Source organism: Eublepharis macularius, chromosome 12 (genome assembly GCF_028583425.1).
Source record: "Eublepharis macularius isolate TG4126 chromosome 12, MPM_Emac_v1.0, whole genome shotgun sequence".
Classification (NCBI taxonomy): domain Eukaryota; kingdom Metazoa; phylum Chordata; class Lepidosauria; order Squamata; family Eublepharidae; genus Eublepharis; species Eublepharis macularius.
Window position 1 is genome coordinate 58428988 of NC_072801.1, and position 19460 is coordinate 58448447.

The following is a 19460-nucleotide window of genomic DNA, read 5'->3' on the forward strand; positions in this document are numbered from 1 at the left end:
TTGCTTTTTCAATCAAAAGATTCTTAAAGCAGAATAAAACAACTGATTATACCACAATACAAAACAAGAACTTTAAAACAAAATTAAAAAATTCAGATGGGAATAAATTACTTTCCCACAACATTCTTTTGTACTTTAGATTCAGCAAGCATTAGATATTTTTATGTTATCCTTTCCCTGCCCATCTTTTTTTCAATTAAAGTCTTTGGGGGCGCAAATAGCTGTGTAAACAGAATGAGAAAACATTATTTACTTAAAACCTTTTAAACGCTGTTGTTATTTCCTCAGACTCAAGACGTGGAGAGGGATGTCTGATACATCTCTACAAATAAACCTGCCATATAAACGATCTTTGAGGTAACGTGTGTGCCCGGCGTGTGTATTATGTGCCATCAAGTCGCCTCTGACCTATCGCCACCCAATGAAGGAAAGGCCTACAAAATGCCCTATCATTAAGAGACTTGCTCAGATCTTGCAAACTTTTCTCACACAAGAAGTGGCAGAAGTGGCTCACCGTATGAACTTAAAACATTACAAAAACATGGGGAAAATAGCATTTTTTCGTAAAGCCTCAATGACCTCCAACTGTTCAACCCCCCCCCCCCGGTCTCTGGCAAAAGGGATCACATCGCCCTTGAGGTCACTGAGGCCAGGCTATAACCGTCACCCATGTGACATTGAGGAATCGGGGTCATTCGGGGTCAACCATCTTCGGGGTAACATCCGGGAGCTTTGGTCTCAGCCGCCCGTTCCCCCACCCTCTCGCTCATGCGCAGTCCGAAACACCCGTGCACTTTCTCCGACAACCAGGAATAAGGGGACATGCGCGGCTTTTCTTCTCCCGCCTCTTTCTGCACATGCGTCCGTCGAGATGATCGGAAACAAGGAAGGCAGAGCCTTTGTTTCTCTTTGCGCATGTGCACTGAAGCCGCGAGCCCATTACTGCGGGACGCGAAAACCTGGCCGGCTGTTCCAATCACACGGCCGCCCTTTCCCCGATTGGTCGAGCACGCCTGCGATCACGTGGAGAGTGCGCGTCGGCGGCAGTGGACGACGTGCGCGGCAAGGCGGGCGCGCGCTGGGCAAAGCCCTGCCCTCCACCAGGGACTCATTGTGCAGCAACCGGGTTGCCTCTCCTCGTTCGCGCGGGCCTGCAGGATCCCCCCATTACCTTCCTCCCGCCCCTTCTCTCTCCTCAACGAGCCAGCGCGCTCCCGCTAAGATACGGAAACCCGAAGTGTAAGGAAGAACGGGGGGAAAGGGGGGGTTGAGACCGTTGCCGTCGAGGCCCCCTCCACGCTAGCATCACTACACCACTTTCCCCGCTCCTCGTTTTTTCCCCTTTCCCTCGCGCGCGCGCGCGCTTTAGCAGAGCCCCTTCCCCCTTTCTCCCTGCGCGCTCGCTCTTGACTGGCCTCACGGGCCTCCCTTCCCCCAACCGCCCTCCGCTCCAGCGCTGCCGCCTTCTGATTGGCTGGCGCCCTCGAGACTTTTTCGACTTCTTTCCTTCACCTCTTCCCCCATCAACCACCGCAGGGGGAGCGCGCGCCCGCCCTCTCCCTCAAGAAACAGAGCAGAGTGCGCGCCACGCAAGACGCGTTCCTGGCCTGCGTTTGCGGCCCAGCCTACGTGCGGCGGCGTTTCGCATTTCTCTTTTTTCCCTCACAAGGAAGACGAGGGGGAAGGCACGCCTGCGTTTTTGAGGTTTAAATTGGAGGTGGGGGTAGGGAAGGACCTTCGGTGCCTTCTCGGCTGCCGGCCCCGTCTTGGTCCTTCCCTTTCGCCTTCTCGTTTCCCCTTCCGGGCCAGGAGGCGCGCGCGCGCGGCGTCGGCTTTGAGTCGTCGTTCTCGGCGGCAGTTCGTGGTTTCCTTTTCCCTCAAGGAATCCCTTCCCGCTCCCTCAGGCTGTGCCGAAGCGGGGCCGAGTGAGGACAGCGAGCCTCCCTTCGGTGCTCTCGCGGGGAGGGGGGGTTGAGAGCGGCGCCCGGCCTTTCCTCTGCTGCCGCCGCCGCCATGTTGAAGCAGCCGCTGCCGCCGCCCTCCCCTCAGCCCGGCTCTCCCGCCTCGGGCCCACCGCCCACCACGCCGACACCGCCGCCGCCTCCGCCAGCCGTTGCCGCCGCAGTCGCCTCGCGCAAGCCCAACCCTCCCCCCGCCAGCCCGAACGGCAGCCTCAGCCCCGGCGCCGCGGGAGGAGTGAGAGCCGCCACGGTGGCGCCCCCCGGCAGCGGAGCAGGAGGCCCCCCTGGAGGAAGCGGCACCAGGTAAACGGGCTTCAGACATCCGGGAATCTTCGGGGGGGGGGGGAGGAAGGGAAGAGAGGTTGCGCGCGCACGTGTTCGCGCGCTCCCGTCTCAGAAGGGTTGAAAAGAACTCGGGCGGAAAGAGGGGATCGAGCTGCTGCCTGGTAAGTGGAGTTCGCGATACCGGTCCAATGGTTGGATGCTGCTGATCCCATTCGCTTCCGGTATATGAGGGTTAAGACACGGAAGAGCCGACTTGTGAGAACGATGCTCCCTGTTTAAGTTTCCTAGGGTTCGAATCCCACTCATGCCCTGAGCTCTGCAGGTGGCCTTGGGTAAACCCTTCCTCTCAGCCCCAGCTGTATTGTGGGGAAAATAACACTGACTTTGTTCACCTCTGAGTGGAATACTATGTCTAGAATAGCTATATATAAACACAATATTATTATCATATGGACACATTCCAGAAAAGCAAGATTTGGGTCCAGGAGCACCTTAAGGACCAACTGGACTTCCAGGGTAGGAGCTTTCTAGAGTTAAAGTTCTTCAGAATTCTTTAGTATTTGAAGAAGGGTGCTTTGACTATTTGAACGCTCCTACTCTGGGAATCTAGTTGGTCTTTAAAGTGCTCTTGGACCCAAATTTTGGTCTTTTAGGGCACAGCTACCCATCTGAAACAGCATTCCAGAAAGCTATGTATTCTATTTATAGCCATTAAATGAATGAAAAATTATCTTTTCAAACAAAAGTTTTATTCCAGTAGGGTAACTAGGTTACCTTCCAAGATTCTAAGGCTCTTCTTTGTAAAAGATAGACGTGTTTACTGTGTCAGATCTGGACTAAGATGTGGAAGACCCAGGTTCATATCTCCACCTTGTGGAAGATTGCAGAGTGACCAGTTAAACATTTGCAGCCTAAGCTGCCTCACAGGGTTGTTGTGAAGATAAAATGAAGGAAAGGGATATGAGAGCCTTTAAGTCTGAGACTTAATGATGGGTGTTACAGATAGAATGGTTAACATCTTTGCCTAGTTACTGTGCATTTTTACGTTAGCTGCACATAGAGGAGAGCACTGGAATCTACTCACCATCCCAAAGACATTACTGGCATACTAGAGGATTTAGATAAAAGGGTCTTGTAAAGGTAATCTACTGTTTACACCTGTTACCCACCTTCAAGTTGTACTTTTAGGTACAATTTGATGAACAGTCACAAATGCACAGATCCGTGCATTAGAACAGCAGGATATGAGTCAGTGGCATCTTCAAGACCAATATGTTTTTTAGAATATAAGCTTTTGAAAGTTAGAGCTCCCTTCTTCAAGTTGTATAGCATTAAAGGAAGTAGCTACATTTCCAGTTGCAATGAAGCGAGTAGTTCATTCAGCCTGGTCAATATAAGGAGGAACAGGGCAATCTGTGACTGGAAAACCCCTTCAAAGTCACATGGTAGTATCAGTTTTTAGAAGTTGAAAAACATGGTGTGGGTGTATTTTTCCTGCCGAATGTTAAAAACAAGGAAAAGCTTTGTACTTACATACGCTTTTATAGAAGAAAGCAAAGTGTATGTGTCAGGATATGATTTAGTGTAAACTCCTCTTTTCTTTTTCAGTTGACTTTGGTTGCCATATTATTTCCAGTTGAATGACTTCCCTCTTCCTGTGGCATAACTTTCTGCCCAGTTTAGCTGAATTCCCACAAGTTACCTGATAATTGTTGTAAACCTAATTGACATATGAACTACTGAAAAGTTAGCTGTATGGATAAGACCCATAAGGAACCCTGTCTAGCATCCTTTCCATAAAAAGAGTAATTAAGGTGTCAAGACTCTTGACTAAATACTTTTCTTTGCATCTTGGGGCAGGTACCCTGGAAGATAAATTCCACACTCTGGTTGCAGTGGTCTCCTACCTCTTTACTGAGGGTGATGCTGCTTACAGTGTACCCTATGTATGCTCTGTTTCATCTTATGCTATGAAGAGAGGGGATTTCTATTCCTAGATAGTAGCTGATTTAGGAGCTCCATCTCTCACTTTCTCCACTGTAAAACGTATCATGCCTGTTTAGAACCCTGGGGGACAAATTAAGTTTTATCGTGAATGATGATACAGTGTATGGAAGATAGTCTATTAATATGCCTGTGTGGCGGGTATATCCCCTTCTGGGGAGTCCCACTTATCTCTTATTCTTTCTTTTTCAGAGGCCAGAGCACAGGCAAAGGACCTCCACAGTCTCCTGTAAGTATCAAATCATTGACCAGAGCCTGAGCCTTCCCAAGCCACGCCATTTTTGCATGTAAAGGCTTCTACAACTACAAAATGACACCTGCGCCCTTGAACCAAACTATAGTCAGTTCTTGAGATTTGTGCATGTCCACCTTCTCTTGCTAGTAGTAGTCTACATGCTGTCTGGCATGAAACCAATGTAATTTTAGATACAATTTAAGATGAGAGTTTTTTAACTTAGGTTTCCTTCAGAATTTTGGAATAATATTATTTGGTCATCTTTTAGATGCAAAAGAGGCCACTTCTTAATAATGACCCTGCTGCCTCTTGTTTGGTTGTGTTTAAGCATAGAAACTAGAATTGAAACCATTAACCATGTGAACAAGATTGATTGGATTTCCGAAGCAGCATTTGGTTACGGCCTGCCTAGTTAGAAAATATTGGGATTTTGTCTCTAGTTCTGGTTCTTTGTCAAAGGACTTGCTGCAGTACCATTCCCCAGTGGCCTGAACTTCTGACTACCAGAGAAAACTGCTTGCATCAACCAAAGGGGGGGAGGAGAAACTCTTCATTTGCAGCTTTCATAGTGAGATATAGTTGGTTAAAAAGTGTTTTCCATTGTGATGTTGACTGTTCTAGGTCCTGCTGCTGAATGGTCAACAATTGGAAGTGCTAGAACAGTTATAAAGGGCAATAAAACTTTGTAAGTTTTCTACTGAGCCTTGTTTTTCCTACATTTATGTTTAGGTCTTTGAGGGTGTCTATAACAATTCCCGAATGCTGCATTTCCTGACAGCTGTTGTGGTGAGTGAAATAAGAGAGAAGGGTACAGAATTTGAAGGATAGGTAAAATGGGTGGGTAAACATGCAATAAAAAGATAGTATTCAAAGGAGTTTTTTCTAGTCTAAGGAGTTTTCTCTTGGTGTGGAAAGCCTTGCAAGTCACATAAAGCTAACCTGAGTATTTCTTTTCCTTTCGTTTGGATTAGCTTTAAGGGTGCTTCCAGATAGAGGGTTTTGTCAATGTCTGTGTGGATGTTACCTGCAACCCTAACAGGAGTGTTGTTGATTAGTTGCCCAAATGGTATATTCAAGGGTGTGGTAAAATCTGAATCACTTACTCTAGTAGTATTAATCTTCTGTGCTGGTTTTCCTCTTTCTGCATGCAGTAGGTGAAGAGCCAGGTGAATAAGAAGAGTGTGGTGAACTACAACTAGAAAAACCTTTCTACCTTGCCTTAATGTTACTGTCTTTCTGCTGTTCCCTTCCTAGGGCTCTACATGTGATGTAAAGGTGAAAAATGGAAGCACGTTTGAGGGAATTTTTAAAACTGTGAGCTCCAAGGTGAGTGCTTGGCTTGCTTGTAGCTTTGAGAAGCTAAGAATTAAGTTGGTAATACCTAGAACTCTGTGGGCCCGTGAACTGGTGTGATACAGCAATGCTCACAGTTCCAGTGGTTCCATGGTGGGCAATGTTTTATTTATTTATTTATTTTATATCATATTTGTATTCTGCCCTCCCTGTGAGCAGGCTCAGGGCGGATGACAACATGTACGAGGAAGCAAGGGCAACTGCGTTATCTATTCTGAATATCGGGCTAGGTCTTTCCTTCCTCCATTAACTCCCGTTTGGACAGGATGTGATGCATGTGATGTATGGATTATTTCTGCAGTTTGAGCTGGCTGTGGATGCCGTGCACAAGAAGGTGCCTGATCAGCCAGTAGGGCCCAAACGGGAGGATATTGTGGACACGATGGTCTTCAAGCCTGCCGACGTTATGCTTGTGCACTTCCACAACATTGATTTTAACTATGCCACCAAAGGTAATGCATCCTGCCACTCTCCTGAGGTATGGTACATAGCCTGGGCCTGAAAGGTTGGAACCTTCGCTTCTAGACCATCTCCTCTGTTCTGTGCCCTAGATAAGTTCACAGATTCTGCCATCGCCATGAATTCAAAAGTGAATGGGGAGCACAAGGAGAAGGTTCTGCAACGCTGGGAAGGGGGAGACAGCAACAGCGATGATTATGACTTGGAATCTGACATGGTAAATGTCCTACTCTGTCTTTCTTGAGGCTGGTTCCTTGCTGGCTGTTATTTTGACCAAAATGCTTAAAAGGGTTGCTGTCTTTCATTTCAGTCTAATGGCTGGGACCCAAATGAGATGTTCAAGTTCAACGAGGAAAATTATGGTGTGAAGACCACCTATGATAGTAGCCTCTCCTCTTACACGTGAGTCAGTTTCAGTCATGTATGGGTTTGGGAGTCCAGGAGACAGGGGTGAGATAGGACATGATGCTGGTTGAATCCTGTCTAGCAAACATGCTAGGGACAAAAGCGGAACTCCAAACTAGTCAATACTCCCCCCCCCTTGTCATTTAGTCCCCAATGGTTACTATAGTCAGTCCCTGCAAGGCACTGACCCATGAGTAAAAAGCGATAAGGCAAGGGAAGGATAATGGACTGATTGACAAAGTTTATTCAGGATGCTGGTCTTGACCTTTGGATGCAGTCAACAGCTTCAGTGCTCTTATGAAAATCCGTGCATCCATGTCTGTTCATCAAGATGTTTATCATCAGTCAGAAGTGATCAAGGATCTTGGTGTTTTTGATGGCCAGAGTTTTGTTGGTAGGAGAGGTTCTTAACTCTTTCACATTGAAACTGTTACCCAGCTTCTGTTGCTAGTAGTGTTTGTGTGAAGTGAGCTAAAACTTCTGCTCCCTGTTACTGGTCTGGTTGTATTTGTCATTGAGGATGAGGTTTGAGGGACCATCAGCTGTAAGGGATTTACATGGATAGCTAAATGTTGACCTATTTATCTGTGCTGCAGTCAGGAATATAGTCACAAAAGCATGTCAGATAGTATCAGAGAGACTCTGGGCCCTGTAAGGAAGTGTTAGCCTTTAACCTTCATGACCACTTCCTATCCCGTTGCCCAGGGAGTTCTTAGAAGGGTTTACACTCCCAGCCTGCAGCACTTGGGATCACCCCCCAGGTTCTGGAGAGGCAGGTGGCAAGGGGGTTGGTTCTTCAATGAGTGACAGGAATGCCCATTGGAAACCACACAAGAGGCCAGAAGGGAGTGAAAAGCACCCACAGATTTGCGGCGGCACCATTTAAACACATCACTGCATCACCACAATGCGAGAACGCAGGTTGGACCTCGAGAGCCATGCCCCACAGAGTGGACTGACAGCCCTCAGGAGCAGAGAAACTGCTCCGGGGGCCACTGTCGATCCCCTCCCCACGTCAGATTTCCCAAGTCCATCCCTACTTCCACAAACAGAGAGGAGGAGTGGTCCATTCTCCCAGAAGAGGAGCCTCGGTGATCCCAAGATGTTGCTCCACATCCTCCACCTCCCAGTGGCAATTTTCCCCCTTCCTCCTCATGCAGCGATTATCTGCCTGGCTTATCAGATGCCAGCATCTCAGTCCGTCAGAGAGTGAAAGTCCTCAGTGGATCCCCCCCCCCCTCACCCTGTCAGACATTCATGGGCCACATTTCAATTCTCACCCCACTGCCTGAAGTTAAATTGAGGGGAGGAAGGGGGCAGGGAAGCTGGATGGGGTGCCACTTGACACCTGTTCCTCCCGGCAGCAGAGCCCACCCCATCCATCCCAGCCGTGAATCAGGAAACATTTTCGGGGATGTGTAAAAAGACATCCTGATGGGGCAGCTACTGTTAATGTCAGGGAAGTGAGCAAAGAGACAGCAGTTTGTTTTTCAACAAATTTTATTAAACTGGGAAAGGCGCAGACGTCCTCTGGACGTGTTTTCTGCCAATGTCCCTTGGCTGGAAAGGGAGCAAAGGCAGTTTGCGCAGCATTCAGAGCCGCAAAATCCATCACTCATCCTGCCCTCGTGGGGGTGTGGGTAAGATGCAGGCTGCCTTGGGAAATGCTCCCTGGGCTGGACCTGAATGACATTCACAGAGACTTATGGGGGGCTGGGACAGCCATACTCTGTGGTCTTTCGGACGAGTTGTGACCTGCCTGCAAGGGAAACAGAGACATGTATTGCAAGTGACCCAGGCTGGTCCATAGCCGAGGCTGAGCCCAATCTGCAGCATTCTGGGTGGGTGTCCATGATTGAGAGCTGCAGCAGCAGCTCCACAGGTGCAGCTCGCAACCACATGATGCATGACCCTTTGGCGAGACAGCGCTCTGCATCGGGATGTTCTTCTCCTGTGTGGGAGAAAGTTAAGGGGCTGAGCAACCTCCAGCAACAGGGAGTTTTGGACCCCCAGTCAGCTCGACCCACAGCTGCACTTCTTCCTTTGCCGGGAGGAGCCCTGGCTGAGGGAGTCTGAACAGAGCCCCTGAATGGGTATCTGGTAGCGCCCTCCCCCCCAATGGCTGTGTCAAGACTAGTTTTCTGGGCAACTGCCTCCGTGGCAGGCAGGCACTACCGCTGTGCCCCCCCGCCCCCCGAGCCTCACCTGCAGAGGCTGACGGTCAGGAGAGTTCAGATGAGGAGGGCAGCTGGCACAAATCAGCGAGCCGGGTTAGCCACCACCCCAGCTCCTCCTCACCTTTCAGTGCTCCCTTGCTCCTTGCTGAGCTGGGACTCCAGAGTCAGATAACCTGCAAGGGGACTTGAGTGGTTACTGTTAGTCAGTCAGACATTTTGGACTTTGCTTCTCTTCTCATGAGTGAGTGCAAAGTGCTCCCAGTTGTCTTCTAAGTCCCCCAGTTCACTCATGGCCCACCACCATGAACATTCACTCTCCTGCCTCGCACACAAAGTCCCCACTGCACAGGGCTGACGGGCAGAGCCTCCGGCTGCCTGCCCACTTACTCGAGCATGGGTGGCACAGCTGAAGGTTTTGTAGGATGCCTGGGCAGGTGATTGGGTGTGGGGAGGGGGGCTCACCCACCCCGGAAGCACATGTGGATTGGTCCACATGGTAGTCGCCATCCTATGCCCCATTCAGGCAGCATGGGCAGGACTGAGTGCCGGGAGAGGGGCTCGAGTTTTCCTGTTCAATGGGCGCCTATGGGCTATGCCTCCTTTTTTTGTGGTGTAACTTACTGCCACTGCAAGGGACATTCCCGGGCCTGGGGCAGCTTAAGAATCCGACTAACTTGCGGCCCACCCCCTCCAGCGCTGATGCAGGGACTTGCACCCTGCTTACTTATTGGTTTGGCCGCTCAAAGTGGCCACGGGCGGCAGCCCGCCTGTGGTAGCACACCTCCCCGCCGGTGGAAGGAAGGGTTGCGCCCGTGTAAGCCTTAGTCCTCTTCTGTGCACTTTCCACCCTCCCATTATGATTACACTGTTAATGATTCGACGGCTGTGTAGCAAAGCTATAACTACTTTTTCATTTCTAGTATTTGTTCAGATTGACTGTGTTCATTGTTGAGGAAAATTGTGTGTTTCTTTGCAAGTTGAAACTTAATTTTAGAGTGCACACTTGTATGGGAAGTGGAAGGTGTCAGCCGAATCTTGATTGGATATAGACCATCATCTGAGGCTGGCAGATTTGTTATAGGCCAGACAAAGATCTTAAACTGCTGGGAGCTTCAGTGCCGCCTTCTAAAGCTGAATTTGGCAGAGTGTTTCTGTTCCAGATGGAACAACAGACACATGTCTGTAGAAGAGGAGTAGGCACCATATATTTGCCTAACCCCACTTCGTTTGTCTCTGCATGGTAGGGTGCCTCTTGAAAAAGATAATTCAGAAGAGTTCCGGCAGCGGGAGGCTAGGGCTGCCCAGCTGGCTCGGGAGATTGAATCAAATCCACAATACCGGCAACGCATCGCCATTGAGAATGATGATGGACGCACAGAAGAAGAGAAGCACAGCTCCGTGCAAAGACAAGTGTCAGGGAGGGACAGCCCTAGTTTGGCATCCAGGTGAGATAGTGACAGCTAAGTGAGAAGGGTGAAAATGACGAGCTGGGTTTAATCCAGCAGCAGAATACTAGTATCTGGCATTCATGGTTTTCGTTTGCTGCTGGTTCAGATTGCATCCTTTGGGATAAAAGAAAAGCATACCAAGGTCCGCTCTTTAAAGCCAGTGCCTGGAAGTTTTGTGACACATAAGCCTTTGCATTCATGATGGTGGCTGTGGTCCCTTGTGCCACATCACAGTGTGTTATGTTTTTCCAGAGAGGGCAAATACATACCACTTCCTCAGCGTGTCAGAGAAGGTACACGAGGAGGTGTGCGCTGCAGCAGTTCTCGTGGTGGGAGGCCAGGCATGGGCTCTTTACCACCCCGTGGAAGTGGACATCATTCAGACAGCAGCCCGGGCTCCATTCCTGAGCAGCGTGGAATCAATGGAGGTGAGGTTGAACTCTTAGGCTTGGAAATGGGAAATCTGAATAGTTTGTTGCAGCTGTCTCTGTGGAACAAAAGGGACTCAGTAACTACTGAGTGTAACTCTTAAACAGAGGGAAAAGCTATCTCAGGTGGCTTTGGAATCTCTCCCCATGGAGGCTTTCATTTACTTTTGCAACACATACGCCTTTGCATTCATGATGGTGACTGTGGTCAGTTTTGATTCATTTACTTTCATTTAATTTACTGAGAGCCAGTTTGGTGTAATGGTTAAGAGTGCGGGACTCTAATCTGGAGAGCTGGGTTTGATTTCCCCACTCCTCCCCTTGAAGCCAGCTGGGTGACCTTGGGGCAGTCACAGCTCTCTGGAGCTCTCTCAGCCCCACCCACCTCACAGTGTGTTCTGTTGTGGGGATAATAATGGCATACTTTGTGAACCGCTCTGAGTAGGCATTAAGTTGTCCTGAAGGGCAGTATATAAATTTTTTATTATTATTTTCCTTTTAACGTGGCTTTTTCATTGTTCTTGGTTGTGGTAAATGATGAACTTTCCACCTTTCTCCAGCAAAGGAGAATTGCAGATAGCACATGTCTATTTGGTGTACTTCTCTCATTGCTTGTTTGTTGCATTCTAGGTCCATCTAGAATGTCTCCAAAGTCCCAGCGGCCCCTTCGGGGGGCCAAGACTCTGTCTTCCCCTTCAAGCCGCCCAATGGAAGTCTCAGCTGCATCTCCAACAGGTATTGATAGTGGAACCAACAGATTATTTTCCTAGACCTGGGAAAGAGAAGTATGTGCTCATGGGATGGTGCTCACATCACTTGATATCTTTCCACACAGTGGGCCGTCTCTATCCTCCTCGTTCTCCCAAGTCTGTCTCGGCTGTGCCAGTCTCCTCCCAGGATCCTCCAGTGGGATCAGCAGTTCCTGCTGCTCCTACATCTCCCTCTGAATCAAGAACTGCCTTGGAGCCTAGTGCTTCCCCAACCCCGCCTTCGCCCAAGGTCTTGACATCTGCTCCTATAGCTGCTGTTGAGGGTAAGCATTCTTACTGAAGGTGAAGCAGGTCTAGTCCAATGGCAATCAGGCAGACTTTGCACAGATGGACGGTTGCAAGAAATTAAATCAGGCACACCTTCCTCTTGGTGGTTTGTCCTTTCTCAGAGCATGAAGCCTGATTGGTTCCCAGACATTCCCTAATGAAACAGGCTGCCTTCTCAGATGCACTAGCTTTAATCAGTTGTTTGAACTTAAAGGGGTAAACAAAGCTGTTCTCTTTCAGTTTAAGAAAGTGGATGAGCCACAGGCACATAGTCTATTCTCAGGTCTGACCTCTGGAAATAGCTTCTGTCTTTGTGATGCCTCTTGGGAGTATGATGCTAATTGCTTTTTCCGTCCCCCATCCCCAGTTAAAGAGGTGCCTAGCTCTGCCACCAAAGAACCCAGCAGGACCTTGGAAGTTATGGGGTCCTCAGACCTGGTTAAACAGGCCAGCAAAGGTTAGTGACAGGGTGTTTTGCTTGTTCTCTTAGTCCTCTTTTGAAAACTCAGTTTCTGAGAGGAATATTGGGGGGATTAATATTGGGGGGATTAACACAGCAGTTTCTGAGCAGCATGGATAATTCTGCTGTATGTTTATGATAATAGGGTATGGGGCCTCTAAGCTCTTGTTCGTTTGTTTATTCGATTCTCTTGATGCGCTTGCCATGTTCTAGGGCTCCAAAATGAGCAGAAAAGGAATCAGTTGGAGGAATTGCGCAAGTTTGGAGCCCAGTTCAAGGTGAGGGTGGCTGTTCACATGCCCTTTGTGAGGAGGATAGAATGTGTGTACCTGGCCATAATTGTTACACCATCTTCCTCTCCAGCTTCAGCCCAGCTCCTCCTCAGAAGCCTCACTGGACCCTTTCCGGCCCAAGGAGACCCTTGAAGGGAAAGTGAAGGACAAACCCCCAGAAGCATTGGTGGGAGCAGGGGGCACTGGTGAAGTTCCTGATGAATCCCCCAAACCCAATCTAGAGCTGTCTGAGGGTAGTGGCAAGGAGGAGAAGGGGCCCTGTGAAGGCATGGAGCGTCAGACCCAGACAGCGAGCCCTCCGGGCAAAAGTGACACAGATGACAAGGAAGATGGCCCTGTCTCAGAGTGAGTAATTGAAGGGAAATACAGCACGTGTTGGTGCTGCATATCCTTGTGGTTTTCTCATCTCATTTCTGCTATACTTTTTCTTCAGGCAGGTGAAAAAGTCAACACTGAACCCAAATGCAAAAGAATTCAATCCCTCAAAGACGCTTCTGACTGTGGTGAGTAAGTGGGACACAAACCCTGGAGTGACTATGCTTGCATGGGTGGGAAGACAGGAATGAGATCTGTTCTTCAATCTTCATCGACTTGGGTCTTGAAATGATCAAAAGAAAGGCAAGCATATAATTACTAAGTTGAACTGTAGCAATATATTATTAGTAAAAAACTGATGATTTTGTTTCTTTAACTGTTAATAATAGTTAATGTTCTGGGTTTGTATGTTTATTTTTCTTAACCACTTAGAACAAGTCGACAAGTACACCTACTTCACCAGGACCACGCACCCACTCTACACCCTCCATCCCAGTGATCACCCCGGGGCAAAGTGGCATGTACAGTCCGCAATACATCTCTTACATCCCACAGATCCACATGAGCCCAGCTGTGCAGGTGAGGAGGGGATAGTTCTGTGGCAGTGTTCCCCTGTGGGGCTGATTCTGTCTTTGAGCAAAGCGTTCAGCTACATAACCTTTAGTTCCTTTCAAATTACAACGTGGGGTGGGGGAATGGGGCAGCTGTAGGGTTAATAGGTTTGCCCCATCTGCTACAGGCACCCCAGATGTACCCGTATCCTGTTTCCAATTCAGTGCCTGGACAGCAAGGGAAATACCGAGCCAAAGGTAAGTGGATTTCTGAAAGGGCTGACAAGACCCTTGAGCTAGGGTCTTTCATTCCACTATGGTTTGGGAAGGACTTACAGGTGTAACCTGGTTTCCCTGTTTCTGCACAGGCTCCCTACCTCCACAGCGTTCGGACCAGCACCAGCCGACTTCAGCACCTCCCATTATGCAGGCTGCAGCAGCTGCAGGGCCGCCCTTGGTGGCTGCCACGCCGTATTCCTCATATATCTCTTACAATCCCCAGCAGTTCACAGGGCAGCCCACCATGATGCAGCCCATGGCACACTACCCTTCGCAGGTGCGTGTTACAATGGAGCAGTGAGAAAAAGAAACAGACCTTGGGGTGCAGGTAATATCCTGTTATGCTTCTAGTTCTAACACACACAATTCCCCCTTCCGCAGCCCGTCTTTGCTCCCATGCTGCAGAGCAACCCACGTATGATGACATCCGGCAGCCACCCCCAGGCCATTGTCTCGTCATCCACTCCCCAGTACCCCCCAGCAGAGCAACCTACACCCCAGACGCTCTATGGTGAGTTTGCACTGAGCCTGGAGATGCACCCACTCTGAGCTTATTCTCCCCTTCCTCCCTTCACAATGTTGACTGCTGCTTGCTGCTTCTCTCCCCAGCCACAGTGCATCAGTCGTATCCCCACCATGCCACACAGCTGCATCCACATCAGCCTCAACCAGCTACCACGCCCACGGGCAACCAACAGCAAGCGCAACATGCTGCCCCCAGCCCTGTGCAGGTATTGGAAGAAACTGGGTGGGGGGCACAGGGAATAGGTTACTAGTTGTGGGAGGCACTTAATGCTTGTCTGGCTCTTGCAACCTGCACATTTTGTTTTTGTTTTTGGGAATGTCCCTTGGAGCTCTGGCCTGAAAGTCTAAAACTATTTTAGGATGGTGGGTAGTCTAGTATATTAAGACTGAGGCTTTCAGTCTATATTAGCTCTTGGAGTTATGTCTGTGAAATGAAGTCCAAAAAGCCAAGAAAACAATCCATATAATTGGTTGTTGGGGGTTTTCCGGGCTGTATTGCCGTGGTCTTGGCATTGTAGTTCCTGACGTTTCGCCAGCAGCTGTGGCTGGCATCTTCAGAGGTGTAGCACCAAAAGACAGAGATCTCTCAGTGAGAGATCTCTGTCTTTTGGTGCTACACCTCTGAAGATGCCAGCCACAGCTGCTGGCGAAACGTCAGGAACTACAATGCCAAGACCACGGCAATACAGCCCGGAAAACCCCCAACAACCATCGTTCTCCGGCCGTGAAAGCCTTCGACAATAAATCCATATAATTCATGTATTGGAACCAACCCAGTGGCATATAAATGTGCAGTCTTTTGAGTTCTCTCTTTGAGAGACTGCGGTTCAGTGGTAAAGCATTTACTTGGCATGCAGAAGGTCTCTGGTTCAATACCTGGAATGTGTAGCTAAAAGGATCAGGTGGCAGTGATGTGAAAGACCTCTGCCTGAGATTCTGGAGAGCCACTGCCAGTCTGAGTAGACAGTAATGACCTTGATGGACAACCAGTCTTTCAGTAAGAGGCATCTTCATGTTCTCATTGGGGATGCTGACATTGATGGAGGCTTATATCTCATGTTCCACTTTGTTTCTGTAGCCTCTTTTGACCACCTGAAAGATCATTCCTCGGGTTGTGGGACCCATTCAGGAGTAGCCGTGCAGCTGAATGAAGAGGGACAAAGGGATAAAATAGTCATCTTGCTTCAGCAGAGCTGTACTTGCAGAAAAAGGAGCAGGCTCACCCCCCCCCAGTTCCTCTTCATTCTGGCTCCCCAACCTGTGCAGCTGTTCCTCCCTATGGGGTCCCACAGCTGATCTTCCTGGCAGTCAGAAGGGCCTGCAGGAACAGAGGGGAACATGGGAAAACTCCCATGGATGGATGGTCACAGGCCATTTATATTTATTGACCTGAACACACGATGCATTTTCTGTTTGAGTCAAGCACACAGTTCTCAGTCCAGGTTTCTTCTCCAAGCAGCAGAACAAGAAAGGTACGTTGTCACTGCTTCTGCAAGCAGCAGGGCTAGATGCCCGCATGACATTTAAAGGGAAGTTCCTAGTTACTTATGGACAGTTATGTGCAGGCAGAAGGGGAGCCTCCATAACTGTCTTGTAGTTTTGCCAGCCAGCCATTGCTGTTTTTCTTTTTTTTCGTCCTAGTGAGAGCTTTTAACTAAAATTGATTATCCTTCAAGGAATCTTGTGCTGATAGTTGGGAATCTAGGCTTCCTGACCTACTTTTACAGCAATGTTATCAGTGATGGAAAGATTTACAAGTAAACAACCTTTCCTCCCTCTACAATCACTGCTTAGAAAGCATGAAGAATAAATAGCAAGATTAAATGTACTTGACAGTCTCTGGTTTTATGAAGATACACTCCATATCACCATGATATCAATATTCTTTGTAGTATGGTTGTTGTAGAAGAGAGGATAAAATGGCTTGAGGGTAGATCCAGGGAATAAACTGTGACCCTTGTGCCTTCCACCACAGCACCAGGCTGGACAGCCACCCCACTTGGCCAGCGCCCAGCAGCAACAGAACCTTTATCACACGGCCACACTGACTGCTACGCCCCCCTCCATAACGCCAGGGCCAAGTGCTCAGTCTCCGCAGAGCAGCTTTCCCCAGCAGGCTGTGTACGCCATCCATGCTCACCAGCAGCTTCAGCATGGCTATACCAACATGGCCCATGTAACCCAGGTGAGTGTATGCTCCTTTGGATGAGGGAAGATTCTAGCTATAGCTATGCCAGCAACTCCTGAGTAGACATCTGCAGATGTATTCTGTAGATGGTGTACCATGTGTGAAGCTCTTACTTAGTTCTGATGTGAGAGAGAACAATTTATTGTAAGTGTATGATTTTTATAGCGTTGTCTTCATCTGCTTCCTCTTACGTTACGCTAAAGAAATTTTCTGTTGTTGAAAATGGAAAAAAAAAAACCTAAAGGCTTTTTAGAACTCAGTCATAAAGCAGGATTCCTGCCCTGTGTCTTAGGTGGCTTGGAGCTAGGCAGTCCAAATGCCTTCTGCAGCTGGAACGAATTATCTGTCTATTTGGGAAATAGTTATGCCACCTCTTTAGAGAACCTGCCTGAAGGGGTTACAAAATAAAACATTAAGAGTTATGTATTAAAATCCAGCATTTGACTATGCCAGTTTGTATTCCTCTTTTTGTCTATCATTTGAATGCCCCCTTCCCTTTAATGTCATGGGAGAGGCAAGGAAGGACTCCTGAGTTTGTGAGACAAACAGCAGGTGCACAGGTACTTTGGATCCTGCTCTTGAGAGGACTGACAGTTTGTTCTTTTGGGGGAGTGTGTTACCAGTTCCATCTTCTGGGACTCCCCTGCATTTGTCTGGTGCCTTGCAGATACACCTCAACAGGGGTGTATGTTTGTATGTGTATTTGTAGAGACCTGGGTCATTTGAAGCTAGTTAATCTGAAGGCCCACAAGACTAATTCTAGGAAATCACTGAGGCTCTGCACTGGAGCTCCTGCTCTCCTTTGAATGTGGTTTGTTCTTTTTTGTGTTCCTTAACTGAATTTGAATAGTCCTTGCTGGAGCCTTGAAAATCATACTTTGTGATTGGGTTGTGTGCTGGAGCTGCAGTGACAACTCAGAAGGCTGCATGGTGTTGATGCTGCTGCTTAGACAGGTGTAGCAGTTACTTTCTTCCTATATGTAATTAATTATTAAGTTTAATTTTGCCCTCATTAAAACGCTCCAATTTAACACCATCTCATATTTTAGCAGGTCTGATAAATATGTACCATCCAATCATTGAGGACTACAAAGCAGCACTGGACTGTCAAGCATTCTTGAAAAAATATATTTTAGGTCTTAATGAATTCTAGCTTGACACTGCAGCTCCATCAAGTGAACCAGTTGCCAAATAAATATCTCCCTGTATTTGAGGATTTGGACTGCTGCTGCTTCTCTTTTGGCCTCTACTCTGTTGTTGAAATGCCCCTTCAGGGAGAACATTGATCTGCAGATGGACTGAAATACTTTCTCTCCCACAGGCCCATGTTCAGACTGGAATTGCAGCTGCCCCACCCCCTCATCCTGGAGCTCCCCAGGTCATGCTGCTGCATCCCTCACAGACCCATGGTGGACCTCCCCAGGGAGGTGTGCCCCAGAGCGGTGTGCCCACTCTCTCAGCCTCCACACCCTCCCCATACACTTATATAGGGCACCACCAAGGTGAGTCAGAAGCATGAAGGGGGCTTAATTGGGTGAAGCGCTCCACTGCTTTTGGAGGGTAGGGGAGGCCGTGGGTCTTGGCTGTGGGTGGGATGGGTGACTGGGCTGTTTGCAGCTTCATTCTCCTCATTGACTCTTTCTTCTCTTTCCAGTTCAGTCTCATCCTTCCCAGCAGCTTCCATTCCACCCCCCTGGGAACTGATGTCCACACCTCTCCCTGTGACCTGAGACCCCAGCCAGCCTTGGCTCAGTTGCTGGCCCCACGCCTGAGCCAGCCCTAATGCCTATGGCAGAGACCCCTGGAGGGGTGCAGTCTGGCCCGGTCTGGACCCCCCCTCGCCAAGCACCTTCCTTTCCGTTGGTTTAGTGAAGCCCACATGGGGCGCTGTCAGCCAGCGGGATGGAGCAGGGCCCCTTCCCCTGAGAAGGGCAGGGTTTCTTTTCTGTTATTTATGACTCCATTCAGGCTCTTAGAGCAAATGCCACTTTCCCACATTAACTTGACAAGGACATGACCAGATGGACAAACCTTGACTTTTTATTAAGTAAAAATATTTAAAAATTTAAAAAAAAAACCAATAAAATTTTAAACTAACTAATTTTGGACTTGAGGTGACTGTGTGGAGTGGAGGGATAATTTCTAACCTGTAAGTTCTTTATGATGTGTGGATTTAAGTCGTGAGGAGGGGGCTGATTAGGATGCTCCAAGATCACTTTTGTCTTCAGGCTTCAGGGACCATTTGCAAGGACTAAGTTTGAGCTGCATTTATAAGTCTGAAGCTGTGTGTGTAATTATATATGGATTACTGGGAAAGGAGTATAGCGCTTAGGTAGCATTTAAGTGCTTCACTTGTGCGCTATCAAGTCACAACTGACCAGGACTATGGGATTTCCAAGGCAAGATAACTGGTTGGCCATTGTGTGAAATAGTATGCTGGACTAGATGGGACTACTGGTCTGATATGTTACTACATTGACCAATATCCAACCCACCTATTTCTAGTAATCCCCTATGTACCTAAATTATACAGGTTAGCACAGTCTTCCTGAAGAGTTGGTGTAGCAGTGGTTAAAACTCAAGTACAAGGAGGTAGTAGAATTGATCTTGACTGCCACTAAATAGATGATTTTGTGGAAGTACAACTTTGTTTTTGCATCATGAATTTCAGAGCTTGGATATGACTATACTATATGACTAGGTGGAGATGAAGCTACTGGAGTGTATTCTATATCACAGTATAGTAGCAAACAAAACTGGAGTGAGTCCTTTTAAGAAATCCTGGTTGCTCAAAATAGCCTTTATTATCTTACTCATGTGTACATATGTTGATATCAGCTTATATGCTAATGACACTAGACCCCCCCCCCCCGGAGTAATATCGTTGCTAAGGAGAGTTTAGTGGTAGCATGCATGGATCCCTTTTTTTGTTCTGTAGTAAGTCTGCTGTTTTGCTGGTAGAACCGCCACCAGAACTTTACTTATTTTCCCAGTGTAACTTTAAAGTGGATGTGGTTGTGTTTCAAATCTCCAGAAAGAATGCAGTTTATCTATTCC

The 19460-nt window shown here is 48.2% G+C and overlaps 1 protein-coding gene across 1 annotated transcript; it reads left to right on the top strand.

The window, feature by feature from the left end:
* Nucleotides 1–1094: 1094 nt before the first annotated feature.
* On the top strand, nucleotides 1095–18484 carry ATXN2L (ataxin 2 like). The gene is made up of 24 exons (XM_054992792.1): nucleotides 1095–1239; nucleotides 1905–2264; nucleotides 4443–4479; nucleotides 5215–5271; nucleotides 5740–5811; nucleotides 6140–6290; nucleotides 6390–6514; nucleotides 6608–6699; nucleotides 10124–10324; nucleotides 10580–10755; nucleotides 11386–11490; nucleotides 11591–11788; nucleotides 12160–12249; nucleotides 12466–12530; nucleotides 12616–12890; nucleotides 12979–13048; nucleotides 13293–13439; nucleotides 13600–13669; nucleotides 13780–13967; nucleotides 14072–14201; nucleotides 14300–14421; nucleotides 16191–16400; nucleotides 17725–17905; nucleotides 18058–18484. The coding sequence occupies exons 2-24, from the start codon at nucleotides 2014–2016 to the stop codon at nucleotides 18105–18107; spliced, it is 3063 nt and encodes a 1020-aa protein (XP_054848767.1). The 5' UTR covers nucleotides 1095–1239; nucleotides 1905–2013; the 3' UTR covers nucleotides 18108–18484.
* The last annotated feature ends 976 nt before the right edge of the window (nucleotides 18485–19460 follow it).

What these genes read in the sequence shown, in the direction of transcription:
- ATXN2L (XM_054992792.1), top strand. Translation starts at nt 2,014, where the DNA reads ATGTTGAAGCAGCCGCTGCCGCCGCCCTCCCCTCAGCCCGGCTCTCCC. An exon ending in AGTAGCCTCTCCTCTTACAC is followed by an intron (nt 6,700 to 10,123) that starts GTGAGTCAGTTT and finishes TCTGCATGGTAG; the next exon opens with GGTGCCTCTTGAAAAAGATA. An exon ending in GGTTAAACAGGCCAGCAAAG is followed by an intron (nt 12,250 to 12,465) that starts GTTAGTGACAGG and finishes GCCATGTTCTAG; the next exon opens with GGCTCCAAAATGAGCAGAAA.